The sequence below is a fragment of the Macrotis lagotis genome, chromosome X (assembly GCF_037893015.1).
Source record: "Macrotis lagotis isolate mMagLag1 chromosome X, bilby.v1.9.chrom.fasta, whole genome shotgun sequence".
NCBI classification, from domain to species: Eukaryota; Metazoa; Chordata; class Mammalia; order Peramelemorphia; family Peramelidae; genus Macrotis; species Macrotis lagotis.
In genome coordinates this window covers 73,658,292-73,672,816 of record NC_133666.1, presented here as the reverse complement: position 1 = coordinate 73,672,816, position 14,525 = coordinate 73,658,292, and the positions used below count along the sequence as shown (strand labels likewise).

The window sequence follows — 14,525 nt, the reverse complement described above, 5'->3', positions numbered from 1 at the left end:
TGATCAAACCCACCATCTCACCAGTAGGCTTTCTCATTGACCAGGAGGGAGCTTGGCCTTCGGGAATAGGGACAGGTGCTGCAGGCCAGATGGGTCAGCTGGCCTGGGAGTAGGAAGTCTGAGGTCACTATGGTAGTCCAGGTTCAGCCTGGGCAAGGGAGTCACTGCTCAGGTGATGCTGGGAAAGCTTTGGCTTGGGCAGCTTCAGCCAGGTTCCCTGATAGGGTTGCCCAGGGTTGGTCTACCTGCAAGGAGCATCAGTGGAACCCCTAGATGGTACAGAAGCTGGCCAAAATGACCTCAGTGAGTAGGAACCTGTGGCTCTACGGCAGCTGGTGGCTCATGATTGGTGCCTGATGGGGAGTACAGAGGAAGGAGGAGCACAGTGAGACAGGAGCTGTTCTCTCCAGGCTTTGGGGAAAAGAAAGACTTAAAGGAAGTTGCTCCAGCTTCTTAAACATAGAGAGGGAGACAGGTGAGAGAGAGCTGGGCCCCATGGGCCCTAAAGGAAGGCACAGGCTCAGACCCTTGGTCCCTTGACCTTGAGTCAAACATACTTGCTGTCTCTTTCCTTTCATCTTGGAGACCCACAAACTGATTTGGGGCTGAGGACAACTTCTGGGGCATGGAAGAAGCTCTCTCCAGGGCAATGCCTTATCTGGGGATGGGGGCAGAGGAAACAATTGACTTTGTGCCCGTGGCCTAAAAACAATCCAACTTGGAAAGGGGTGGTATCAATAGGGCATCTCTTCGCTTTTGGCTTTGGGGGGTGCATCGCATTTCTGCAGGACTATTTGTCCTAAAGAGCTGGATTTTGGACATGTTCTTCACTTATGACTGGCAGGGGAATGAATCTGCAGGGATTAGACACTCAAGTCTTGGCCTAGAGTTCCAAGGTTTTTCTTGGGCAGAGGAGTTGTTAAGCAAAGATACCTGGACCCATTCTTCAAGAACATATTTATTTTATTTCATGTATAGTCCATATGCAGGCAGGATAACTTGTATACAATCTTCACTACAATTATACAATATTGACATCAGTGCCAGAGGGTCAGAGAAGCTAATTTGAGGGCCAGCTCTTGGCTTGGGGACATTGGGTCTGTTCCCATTTATCCATGTCCAGATCATCCAGGCTCACTGGGGCTGTTAGCTGCCATCAGCATAGGTTGTCTGATGACAGCAGTGATCTCTCTCCCTTGCCACCCTTCCCTTATCCTCAGTTAAGTCCCTAGACGAGGGACTCTTCAGAACTGAAATAAGACAAAACAGTTTAGGCTCAAAGTTGGGAGATTCTGCAAAGCTACAGGCAAATGTTACTTCTTCTAGTGGCAAGCAAGTTAGCTTAATGGAGACTGATGGTCAGAGCAGCTACAGGCTCCCCCAAATCTATGAGCCAAACATCACTTAGTGTGCACTTGGAAAGGAGACCAGATGAGGACTCCAAAGTTGTTGAATTGTCAGTTATTGGTCTACTTGAAGCTAACGGAGTGGTATGGGGCATGGATAGCACATATCAATTGTGGGACCCTGGACAAGTCACAAACTTTCAGGATCTGAGGCAACTCTCAAAGAATTGAAGATGCAGTAAATTGTGAATCTGCATCATTGGAGGGATTTTCTAGATTTGAGAGGCCCAAGCACTTATGAAATCCTACATCTAGACTCTTGTTTCCCCCTCCTCCCACCAAAAAAAAGAGCAACATGAAAGAAAATGTGGGCAGGGGCACTGGCACTCTATCATCTGGACCAGTCAGATTGGTTCCAGCAGTATAGACAGAGCCTTAACACTATTGGATAAAAGAATACAGCTAGCACACTATGAACATGGCAGCATTATTGGATAACATAATTGAGCAGCGGGTGCCAGGGATGATTACATTGGTGATTCTCAGTCAATGGCCTCATCCATTCTCTGGAAAAGCCCCTTGCTCTGGGGTACAGAGGTTTTGTCCTCTGGTTTTTTAAGAATGGCCACAAAGTAAATGGATAGGGTTGTATGCAGGCAGGTACATCTACAGCAATCCATCTTGAGGACTCTACTGGATGACCAAGGGCTGCGTCTCACATTTCTGAAGAAGGAAAATGAGAGAGTGGGTTCAATCTCTGAAATCCTGAATCAGCTGACTCAGAAACCCATGTCCTCTTTGGTGCACTGCCACAGCAGAACCTTCTGCTGAATATAAAGGTCAGGAAACCTTCAGGAAAAGTCATGGGCTGGAGGTTGACTTTACTCATCTCTGGAAGGGTTGGGGTTTGTGAGGTGGAAAGGCCTGAACTTGGACACCCCAAGGTGCTGAGAATTTGGGTTCTGTGCTCCCACCCCCAGCCCTGCCAGAGGAATGTGCCTTAGGGAATGTATAGAACCAAGTCTTATTTAAGAGAAGGAAAGACCCTGACTACAGGCTGCGAGTTCTTTTCCTCCAGCTGAATGGTGGGTCAGCTGCAAGAGAAAATTGGGAAGGCCCAAGACTCAAGATGAAGCACACCATATAGGAATCCTCCAGCTCTAGCCACTGGACCTTCATGGTCTGTCCTTAGCAGGGGGTTGGGAGGCAGTGTTCTTCTTTGGGCTTTGAACTCTTGGCTATAGGTCTCATACCTTTATCCTGCTTTGCCCCTGAGCTTCCTCCACAGAGGTGTGTCATGGTTAGGGCTGCTTTAGGGATATTCATTTGGTGGCTATAGAGAATGGGAAGATTGGGTGTAGGAACACCAGTTTGGAACCCATGGCAATAGTGCAAGTGAGAGGTGGTTGTGGTGGGAGCGGAGAGAAGCAGACTGAAGTCTGGTAGACTGAAATGAATTTGGTTCAGGATCTTTGCATTTATACCAAAATCCTCTTTCCAACTCACTGGCAAATCTAGTTGAGGACTGGTGCCATCCCATCTTCAAACTAGTATCTTTCTCAAATTGTAAGGATAACGTTGGCAAATGGACTTACTTTTTAGCTCTTTGTCGAGGTCAGCAATGTATTTCTCCAGGTCCTTTGTGTCTCCAAGCTTAGCTACACAAATGAGAACAATTACAGTGAGCAGTGACTCTCAGACCATGATTCAGGCTAAGGGGCTCTGCAAAAGACTCTAAAAGGAATCTTGGAGATTCCTATTTTAGTTGGGGGTAGAACTTGTAGGAGAGAAAGTGTCTCTGGACTTGTCCTGATGATCAGCCCCAAGACCTTCCTCCAAAGAGAACTTTGCTTCTTTCTCACACTCTCAAGTGTCTACTAGTTTGGAGCCATCCCCAACACCACAGGGTTACCTTGGTGCCTGCTCAGGGCCTCCCTGGCCAGGAGCTGACTGACCTAAGACCTTCCTGCTTCTTGTTGTTTCTTCCCTAGCCACTGGTGAGGACCTTCCATGAGTGTGCCCATCATGTCTACACTTAGTACCTCAGGTGAAGAAACACATCATCTCTACACAAAGATTTGCTGCTTGGCTGGCAGGCCCCCTCTTGGCCTCCAACTTTAGGAAATGTTCTTCAGGGTCTCCCAGCCCCCTTCTCTGGGCCATGACCAATCATTCAGAGCCCATCATTCTACTTTCCTCCTAAATCCATTATCTTATATACATTTTCCTCACCCCCATTTTCCCTATCCATCGCTTTCCCACCTCTGATAATATTTGGTGATTCTTACCTTTTGGAACAGAAGAAGTCGCTGGCATGTGAATGTTTTCCTCACTGGTGTTCAAGCTGCTCCCTGGAGATGGATTGGTACCTGCAGGAAGAGTCTGGTCAGTCAGTGACCTTTCTTAATGAAGCAGAGGTCTATGACAGGATGGACAAGGAAGGATGAGCTGCTCCCAAAGCATCACCGTCTCTGTCAGGAGTGGGGAGGCCCCTTTCAGGGAGTAGGTGCTGAGTCAGGAGTGCTATTGAGCTCCATCGAAGGGGATTCCCACAGTGGCACCCTAAAGTGCTTTGTAGTCTATCCTAGACCTCCAAAAATGTGCCAGGCTGATCAGCAGGGATTGGGCCAGACCATGGTCACCAGAAGGGTCCAAGACTTACTCTCAGCTTCATCAATTCCACTGTCATAGACGCCAAGGCCTAGGCCATTCTTCTGCTTGAGCTCCTCCAGATGTTCCCCATACCGACTGCTGCTGCCATTATCAAAGTCTTCAATCACTTCGTCTAATTCTCTGAGGAGGCAGTGCAACTCCTCATCCTCTTCCAGCACTAAGACAATAGAGGGGCCAAGGACGATCAACTCTCAGTGAGGTTAGTCCTGGGCCACTCACTGCTTCCCCAGTGGAGAAGGCACTGGAGAGACAACGGCAAAAGTGAACCAGTCCCTGCCCTTGAAGAGCTTCTATTCTAGATGGAGTTAGATGACCAGTGATAGGAATTCAGCTCTTCCCTCAGTTACTTAACTAGCTGTGGGTGATCCTTTATGTCTCTCAGCCTCAGGATTGTTGTGAGGGTTGGCACCATTGAAATGCCAACTTCTGGTATTATTATTATGGGAGGGATATAACATGTTGGGGGGTGAGCAGGTCAGACTTTCCAGAAAAGGTGGCAGGTGGCATCTGAGCTAGGCCCTCACTAGAGGAAGGCATCTTCATGGGAAAACTAGTATTTGGGGGGTGAGAGGAAGGTTATCTCTCTCTCTCTCTCTCTCTCTCTCTCTCTCTCTCTCTCTCTTTAACTCTCGGCAGCATTGGTGGCAGAGAAGGCAGTGGGGCATAAGCTGTCCAGAAACATTAAATTAACTGCTGGAAGTCATAGTGTGAAATAGGACCCTCATATAGTACTACTGTGAGAACAGAATAGGCTCCATCTTCATGTTATCATTCCAAAATCAAAGATGGGCTGACCAGGTACTGAGAGCAAGGGCTAACCAATGGGCAGCCCATGGTAGCCTTGGGCTTAAGAGGGTAGTCATAAAATGTCAAGAAATTATGATCCTTTCTTCCCCTCTCTATTGGGTGCCCTACCACCTACCCCCAGCAACATTTAGGGGAGGCCATGACTGAGAGTCACTCAGGATGAGCAGCATACTTGGATGCATTGTTGGAGAGAATTTCCATATTAATAAGATTATGAATCCATTGGACCACAAGGGACGATTTTATTTAAAAATGAACCAACTTAATTTGCTAATAACCACTTACATTTAAATTAATTTCAGTGTAGAGGTATCAATAATTTTTTGTTCCTATCTCTCTGCCCTCCCTTGTGAAACTTTGTTAGCCAGTCATTCTTCTACATCTATGGCCATACTTAGTATATATAGCATATGCGTTATTTTTCTGCATCTGATTTTTTTTGCATATTTCACACCTGTAATTCTTTAATGCACTGTATGATTCCTTTAGATCTGGGGGATTCTTATAACCTGGGTCTTTAAAATTGTGTTTTTAATATTTTTAATCCAGGGCTCTCTATCAGAAGCCCAGTGGGGTTCCCTCTTGAATCGTATGCAGAGGGCCCTCCAATCATTAGAGGTGATCCTTCCTTACAATGGGCTCTTTGCTGAACTAACTCCTCTGTCCACAAAATGGTCATGAAAGTGATGGGAGCCCCATTAGACAAGGCAATGCTGTTGTAATGAAGCTACATGGGCTGCTGGGTCAATAGAGGGAAGGACCTTCTTCCCCTGTATCTCCAGATGGCCTCCTGTCTCCTATCCCACAGGGTTCTCCCTTTTGTATATTCACTTCCCTTGTGGCTTTCTGAAGTGTGATGTTGAACAGAGAGGAGCATAGTGGGGTGGGCCCTTCAGGAAGGTGCCAAAACAAACTCCAGGAAGCCCTCCCTTCATGTCGCCTATTGGTCAGGGTCCTTGGAATGTCTGCCTTGGCTATTTTCAATTCACCCCTAGTGTTGGGTTTAGAACTCCTGGAGTCCCACCCCAGCCCCCAGAGGAGGACCTCTTCAGCCCCAGGTTCTCATTCTCTCCCTCCAGGCTGCCCCCTTTTACCAACTGGCTAAGTTTGGAAGCGCCAGAACTCAGCTCTAAAACTGGAAGGGGACCTAGATGGGGCCATCAAGTCCAACTTCATTTTGTGGAGACTCAAAGAGATAAATAACTTATTCAAGGTTACAAAACTAGTAAACAACAGAACAGAATTTGAAACCCAGACTTCATATCCCACAGGGCTTATTACAGAGAGAATGTCCTTATGAATGCTCCCTTACAATCACTAATGTAAAGGAGCTTGACACCAGCTCTGCCCACTCCAGATGCCTTGGGATGGGGGAGTGGGTTGAGAGGGGAGACCAGCAAATTCCTCTATTCTGGTTTTTCTCCAGAAAAACCCACTCACCTTCAGAAATGATTATTTTAAAAGACTCGAACAGAAGAGGGAGGATCATGGCACCTGTGGGAGAGCTGGGAATGCCTCCCAGCAGAGGCCTTCTCTTGGAAAGGCTGGCCAAGGAGAGGTAGGGGCAGGGGCTATGTTTGCCCAAACCCTCCCAAGCCATGTGGTTCCCACACTACTGCTAAAGGCTTCCTCTGGGGCCTGCTTCCACCTAATTCTGATTGGCTTTAAAACTCTCCCAGAGGTCTCATGGAGTTTTTTGGGGGATTTTGTTTTTTAGGGGTTTTTTTGCAAGGCAGTGGGGTTAAGTGGCTTGCCCAAGGCCACACAGCTAGGTAATTATGAAGTGTCTGAGACTGCACTTGAACTCAGGTCCTCCTGACTCCAGGGCTGTTGCTCGATCCACTGCGCTGCCTAGCTGCCCCTCCCATGGAGTTTTTAGCAATGCCCACAGCTGGTGGTTGTTCCCTTTCCTCTAGATGTCGATTCTTTAGGCTGAGTGATCTTTGGTGTGGCTCCTCCAGGGACTCTGGGCAATGCGTATATATGTGGAGGGGGAGGATTGACCAAAAGCTGGAAAGGCTGATCCAGTCCAGTTTTCTCTTACAGAGAGAAGGGACTAACCCAAGGTCACACATGTACTCCATGGCAGAGCTAGGATTTCAATAAAGCTCTCCTCATTCTCAATCAAAAAATGGAGCTCTCCTGATTCAGATGCTTATCCATCCCTTCTGCTTTAGTCTCCCCACTCACTAACCCCAACACCTCCAGGGTCAGACTTCAAAGGGAAAATGAGTCACTAAATAATAGCTTGAGAAATGTATGTAGAAGAAAGGATGTGTGTGGTGTGGGGAGGGGGGAATCAGCATTTCTTTACAAAGATATCATCCCTGTTCTACAGATGAGGTAACTGAGACAGAGGTGAAGTGACTTGCACAGGATTCCACAGATCATAAGTTTCTGAGGCTGGATTTGAACTCAGGTTTTCCTCCTCTATCCTCCCTGTCTTCCTACAAAAGTAGTCTAATTGCATTATTATCTCCTGTCTTAAGGTTCCATGGATCAGCCACCACTCCTGGTCTTCTAAATTAATTTTTACATTGCTCATGTCTAAAAAACAATCTGTCTCTTTTTGTGTTCTGTCATTTGTCTCTATCAGCAAGTGGGCAACATGCTTCCTTATCAGTCCTCTGGAGGCCTGGTTATCCATGATGCTGAGAAGAGGTCAACCCAATAGTAATCCATCACATTTAGTCTAACTTGCTCATCCAAGTAAGTCCCCAGTGGATGAGCACCCTCTCTGATTCCCATTTTTTGCCACCTCAAAGAGAGCTATAAATATTGTTGTATATTCTTCAAGTTATTCTGCTTAGTACTAAATCTGAATTGGTTTTGATTCACTGTCCATGTTTGCAATGAGTCTTGGGATTTTGCATGTGTATAATCAATGGGCAATGAGGTGGTGCCCTGAGAATACTTGGCCTGGAATCAGGAAGATCAGAGTCCAGATATGACCTCAGATACTTACTAACTGGGAAACCCTGGGCAAGTTACTTAATCCCTTTTTGCCTCTATTTCCTCATTTGTAAAATAGATAGGAATAACAGCATCTAGCGCCCAGGGTTGTTAAGAGGACCAAATGAGATGATAATTGTAAAACAGCCCAATTAGCTATGCCTATATAGGACCCTCTCTTCTCCCATCTCTTTAAATCCTACTCACAGAGCTACTGCCTATTCTCTGAGCTACCTTCTTCCCTCCTCCCACCCAACTACTGATCTGCCTGGCCCTGGTCTTTCACTTGAAGCCTTCTCCACCCCCTTCACCTTCCCTCAGTTGCTTAGCTCCTATTTTTCCTGTAACTAGAACTGCTCAGTGAGCTCCTAGAGGACTGGGCTTGTCTTCTATAGTCAGTACACAATAGGCACTTGATAAATGCTGATCTCTCCCCTAAACCCAGCCCTCACCTCCCATGTTCTGGGCAGCATCTCTACAATCCCGATGCTCCCACAACATCTCAAATTCAACTTGGCCCCAAAAGAATACATCACTACCTATCTCCCCACATTGACTCCCCGGTTTCTGGCTCTGCTCCAAGTCAGTGGAACCCCAGTTTCATAGGGATTGATCTGACAAGTCAACTTTAATTTGTCCCCCTTAGCCAGGAAGTTAGGATATTTTGTCCCTTTTCCCTTCCTCATGTCTCTTGCATGAGATCATCCTCCCTATCAGCTTGGTAAGGTTCCCAGCCTCTCCAACCTAGCTCATCCTGCTTGAAACCATTCAGCCTGCACCACTCAGAACCATCCCACCTCCAGTCCCTTCTTACAGAAGAACCTTCCTTCCAAACCAGTTTCATCATAGCAGCCTCTGCTTTCAGAAACCCTCTACTGGCTTGTATTCCCAACTCCTCAGAATGTTTTACCTGACATGCCCCCCCCACCATGCAGTCAACCTTGTCTCCCACCCCTCCTGGACGGGTAGTTGTCCCCCTCCCTGTCCACACCACATTCCATGGGGCCTAGGTTCTAAATGATGGCCCTTCCCCAGTTCCTTCCTAGCTTCCCTTTGAGGTTCAGCTCCAGTATTCCCCCTGGCCCCGGGGCTTCTCTCATTCCCCAACCCCCCTGGACATTAGGACCTTTTGGGATGGTGGCCTCGATTTCTTGCCAGTTCCCTGAGAAGCTGATTTGCCCTTTCCCAGGGCCTGACAGCCACTCCCATAGTTGAAAGACACAGGAAACCTAGGGCCCTACAGCTTTGAAAAACGATGAAAATGGAAGTACAGGAAGTGGTAAGATCGACTGGTGGGCCCCCGAGGCTGCAGAAGCAGGGTATGGGAGTGCTTGAGGTGGGGGTCCAATCAGTGGCTTGGGTTCGGATCCAAGATCTGGGTGAGCCTCTTGGGGCCTCATTTTCCTCCACTGTACCAGATGACCCTTGGGGGTCCTTCTACCTCCAGAGCCAGGGGCCTCTTGCCCAATCACCCCAGGAAATACATTTGGCCTTAGCTCCAGGTCCTAACCTGCCACCTCAGGGAAAAAGAATAAGCAACTGCTTCAACTAATAAAGGCCCCTCTCTCTCCCCAGGAAAAGTAGCTCTTAAACAACAACCTACTATATTAAGCACTTTGCAAGTATTATTTGAGTTTCACAACAACAGATTGGGAAACTGAGGCAGGCAGCAGTTAGGTCACACAGTTAGTACACAGTGGAGCTCAGGTCTATCCTGACTCCAGGCCCAGCACTATCCAGTGAGCCATCTAACTGCAAACACCTGGATGCATACCTGTCCTCCAGTGGACCAAAACAAACCAAAAAGTGAGACACAACATCTAGTGAGACACAACAAAGGCAGGCTCTGTATGGTCAGAAGATCATTAACCACAGAAAAAGGGTGTCTCTGGACAGTGTTCTGAAAACTGGCACTAGGACAAGAATGTGGAGGTCTTCCTGCGGTGGGGGGTTGTAACTAAGGAGATGGCATTCTCCACCTGGCCATCTGGCAAGCTGGGAAGGAAAGCCAGAAGACCCAGCAAGTTGAGACTGGGCATGGGGCCCTCCAGGGTACCTTGGATCCCTTTTGGTCACTTGATCATCACAGACCTCTGTGGGAGGCAACTCCCTTTCCCAAGGCAGATTTCTACCCATCCTGTGAAGTGAAGTGTCTTTCCCCAGGGTTTCCCATGGTGAAGACCTGCTTAATCTCCACTGCCTGTAAGCTCAGACTTTTAGTACCTGTCTAATGGTAGACAATTCACTTTATCTGTGAGGCTCACTTTCCTCATCTATAAAATGAGCAGAATACCCCAGATACCCCCTCCCTCCTAGGGGGGCTGCTTCTAAACCTCCCCTGTCTATTGAGGACCCTAGGCTTCCTCCCAGGTGGTTCTTCCAGTCCCCCAGGTCCTGAATCTCCAAGTCATTGCCCCGGCCTCTTACTCTCCACCCTGCACCCCAAATCTTATCAGCAGCCAAGTCTTGGCAAGGTGGGCTCCAGTGATCCCTGTCACCTGTGTCCTTCCCTCTCTCTCTCCCCACTTGGGGGCTCCTCTGGCCTCCATTCTCCTTACCTCACTTAGACTGGGAACTGACTAGCCTGATTTTCCTGACTTTCTGCCACTCTCCTACTCTGTCACTCTCCTGTTCAGTAATCCTGGGGACTCCCTATTAGCTGGAGGAGCTCCTGTTTGGCATTTAAGGCCCTTCCCTGATTCAGCCTCCAAAAGCCAGCCTGGCTCCCTTGTGAGCCTTCCCAGGAACCTCTGACTCAGAATGCTCTTTCCTCACCTTCATTTCAGCCACATGTAAACCACAGGTGCTTAATAAATGATTGTTGACGCCTATGGTCTCATTGTCTGACAGATGAGGCCCTGGCACACAGACAGTGACTGACTTGGTACCCAGGCTTTCGGACCCCGAATTCAGCCATCTTTTCACTGCATCTTTCCACCTATTATCAGTGGCTTTGGACTCCCGAGGACCTGGGTTCCAGTCTATACTCTCTTCCTTGCAAACTGTCCCACCTTGCCCTCAGTCTTCTCCACTCTAAAATGGGCTGCTAGGATTCCGTGATCTCGACAGATCTTTCCACCTCAAACATTCGCTGTGGCTACGATCCCACAATATGAGCTGAGGAACCTGGGGGTGGGGGGAGTGCCCCTCGCTCTTTCCACTCCTAGGCTCCCACCTACCCCTAAAGGCGCCGCTGAAACGGGCTCCAGGCCGTGGCGCGGCCCTTTCTCCGATGCCCCTGTCAGGTTGGGTTATTGGGGGAGAGCCTGAGCTTTGGGGAGGGGGGGCAACCTCACTCACATTCTCGCGGTTCCATGCCTTGCGAAGCCATTGGGATGGAGGTGTAGACACGCGCGTTCTCTGCCCACCTTCGGAAACGGATCGCTGTTGGGCGGGCGGGCAGGCTGGCGGGCGCCTGGATTTAAAGGCCGAGGCCACGCCCTTCCCCCCCAGCCAATCCAGCGGCGACTCCGACAACGCGCTCCGCCCGTGCTCCCGCAGCGCCCCGCCCCGCCCCCTCCCCTTTGGGCTCCACAGCAGGGGGACAGGGCGTGCAGCTTGGTTCCCCGCCCCTTATCTGATCCCCTCAGCAACCGGGGGTTCCCCGATTCTGAAATGGCAGTCTGGGAAAGGACCCTTCAGGTCATGTGGTCCAAACTTCTCTTTTGACAGGAAAAGGAAACTGAGACCCAGGGAATGGAGCAGGTGCAGGGGAGCTTAGGTTGAATTATTAGAATTGAGAAGAAAAAGGAAGGTTTTGGAGGTCCAAATCATCCTGGGGCTGGGCTGGGTTGGGGATGTGAGATCCTTTTCATGGCCCCATATTCAGAACTTGCCACAAAAACAAGCCAAGGAGAAATGGGGGAAGGTGCTGGGCCTTAGGTTCCATCTCCTGAGCAATGGCTTGGGCTGATCTGGCCCAGATGGCCTGAAACTCCTGGGCCCCTTCCTCACCCCTCTTCATCTTAGCCATCCTTTTCTGCCTTCCCCCAAATTCCCTTCCCTCCTGATCCCTGCAAGGATTTTCATTTCAGAGGCCTACTAAGTCCTGCCCTGTCCCCCCATTAAAACAAGACCCAAGTGTCAGGGTCATGGAGATGACTCTGCAAGACCTCCCTCACAATAAAAATGGCACAAGAATGTGGTAAGAAAAGGCCTTGGAGAAAGAACCCCCCACACACACACACACACTTCTGGCACCGAGTTCTTAATCCCCTGCCTGGTCTTCACCTGACTCTGGTTCTCATTTATGACAAATTCAGCACCTCACTCACAAAGGGCTCCAGAGCCTCTGAGAAACCCTGCACATTAATGAGCAGTAGCAAAGACTCACCCTTACCAGAGTTGCAGGAGGGGGCTTATGTGGCATCTCCACTTCCATGAGTTTACAAGGAGGGCAACGTGGGGGGCAGGGAAGGACCCCAGAGATGTCACCCTGGGACTTCAGGAAGTCTCCATTCTAATGGGAGGAGGCAAAAATCCCTGCTTGTCAGGGAAGAATGACAAAAGTGATGATGATGGTGGTGATGATGTATATATATATATGACTCCCTTTAGGACATATGGTTTTTGATTTTATTTTTGCCACTTTCATGCTAAGATAGTTCTCTGCATTCATCCTTTTACAAGCTGTTGAGTTCTGCATTTTCCAACCACCCTCCCCTCCCATTGGGTAAAAGTTGTCTATATACAATCATGTTGAACATATTTCTATATTAGTCGTGTTGTGGAAGAGGAATCAGAACAAAAGGGAAAACAGCCACAAAAGAGAAAGAAATAACATAAAAGAAGTTGTCAAAAGTTGACAATCTCTTTTGCTCTGCATTCAAACTCCCAAGTTTTTTCTCTGGATGTGGATGGCATTGTCATTTAGAATTACTTTATGACAAAAGACCTGGACTATTCCGGCCTGACTCATGGTGGAGCATTCTTTCCAAGGTCTTCTTGGTCTTGTCAGCCTCAATCTGACACACTGTAACTCATCTCTAGCATAGTGATACCATTTTTGGTCTTCTTCGAGGATAAACTGACCAACCAACCAACACTATATGGTTACTTTTTGACTTGAACTATTCGGGCCTGACTTGTGATGGAACATTCCAAGGTCTTCTTGGTCTGATCAGCCACAATGCGACACTGCAGCTCATCTCTAACATAGTGATGCCATTTTGTTCTTCTTTGAGGACAAACTGACCAACCAACCAACAGTATATGGTTACTTTTTTTTGATTCTCCTAACATTTCTGAGAAGAAGTTGCTATTACTGTGTCCATTTTATGGATAAGGAAACTAAGTCTCCAAGGCATGAAATAACTTGTCCAGACTCTCAGCCAAAAAAACTCCCTCCTTCCTCAGTTCCTTTTCAAGACGGAAGCATGCCTTCCTTTGGAACCCCTCCACTCCCATGGCTATGCAGTCTATTCACAATGCCTCCCATTGGCCCTTACTGTCCTGATGGCTTTTGGACCACTGGACAGATGCACGACTTGACTCCCAGCTTCCTGTTGTGTGGCTTTATTCAGGAGGAACCCAATTCTACTGCAGACTTGGCTGAGCTGACTCAACTCTCGGCCACCTGGACAACACTGACATCATGTGGTGGCACAGGACGAAACTTGCTTCATTCTTTTGGGTTTTCCTTCTCTTCCAGGGACTGGGGACAGCCAGCACTTTGAACCAAGAAGAACACGGTATGAAAGCAAATGGTGACATATCTATCCTTGGGCTTGCTCAGTTGTAGAGGGCAGTAGGGTAGACATTTGGGAAAGGGGAAGGAAGCAAAGACCTTGTTTCCTTCTAACATCTCCTCTTTCCTTCAGGTATTATATTGCTAAAATGAGCGTGGAGGACAATGTGAGGGGTTCGAAAGACCTCCTGACTTGATTTCCCTTTGATGTGATAATTATAGCTCCCTACTCTAAGACACAGTCAGCATACCAAGGGCTTGCCATTCATTAGCTCCTCTGGCCCTCACAGCAACTCTGTGAGCTAAATGCTCTGACTAGTCCCATTTTACAGATTGTCCCTTGCCCTTGTGCAAAAGGCTTTGAGCAATTCCTTGACATGTTCAGGATCCCATAGCTAGTGAGGGAGAATCCTCTGAGGAGGATTCAAACTCAGTCATATGAGTCAAGGTAAGAAGTGTTTTCAAGGTTTGCCATGTGACCCAGCACTGAAAATGGAAATCCAAACTGATCAGGAAACAGTCCCCTCCCTCAAAGATTATATTCTAATGGGGGAAGATGAGATATCAAAGGGAACTGGAAGCTGGGAGTTGGGAAAGAAACCTAGAGGTTATGAAGTAGGGCCAGAAGAGGAGTGGAGGATGGCTGCCTGGACCCCAGGAGGCACTTGAACACCCATGGGAATAGTGGGGTATAGGTGGGGGGAACCGAAGGATCATGCAGCGTGAGAAGGCAACAGAGGTCTAGTGGAGTCTTCCTCTTTTCCTTAAACTTTTATTTCCCTGAAATCTCCTCCTCCAACTTCTACTTCCTGGACACCTACCATTTTTGCAGATGTCTTGTTCCAGTCCAAGGTAGGAAAGATTTTAGCCTGTTGACTTTCTTTTAAAGGCCCTAGTTGGACCCCAGAGGTTTCTCTGGTCTCCCACATCTGGTGAGAGCAGCTTTGGTGAGCCTCTCCCAGCCCATTAGCAGTATCAGTCCATGTCCACCTGGTCTCAGAGGGCTGACATAACCTCTTCTGCTCTGGGGCCCAGAGCAGGACCCTCTGGGTGCCCATCAG

General features: G+C 48.3%; 1 protein-coding gene across 1 annotated transcript; it reads right to left on the bottom strand.

Moving 5' to 3' along the window:
• Window positions 1-935: 935 nt before the first annotated feature.
• LOC141498079 (regulator of cell cycle RGCC-like) lies at window positions 936-11,184 on the bottom strand. Its single transcript, XM_074201028.1, has 5 exons — window positions 11,079-11,184; window positions 4,009-4,176; window positions 3,635-3,715; window positions 2,942-3,004; window positions 936-2,069 (listed from the first exon to the last, which is right to left on the bottom strand). Exons 1-5 carry the CDS (start codon window positions 11,107-11,109, stop codon window positions 2,062-2,064), a joined length of 351 nt encoding a protein of 116 aa, XP_074057129.1. The 5' UTR covers window positions 11,110-11,184; the 3' UTR covers window positions 936-2,061.
• Window positions 11,185-14,525: the final 3,341 nt, after the last annotated feature.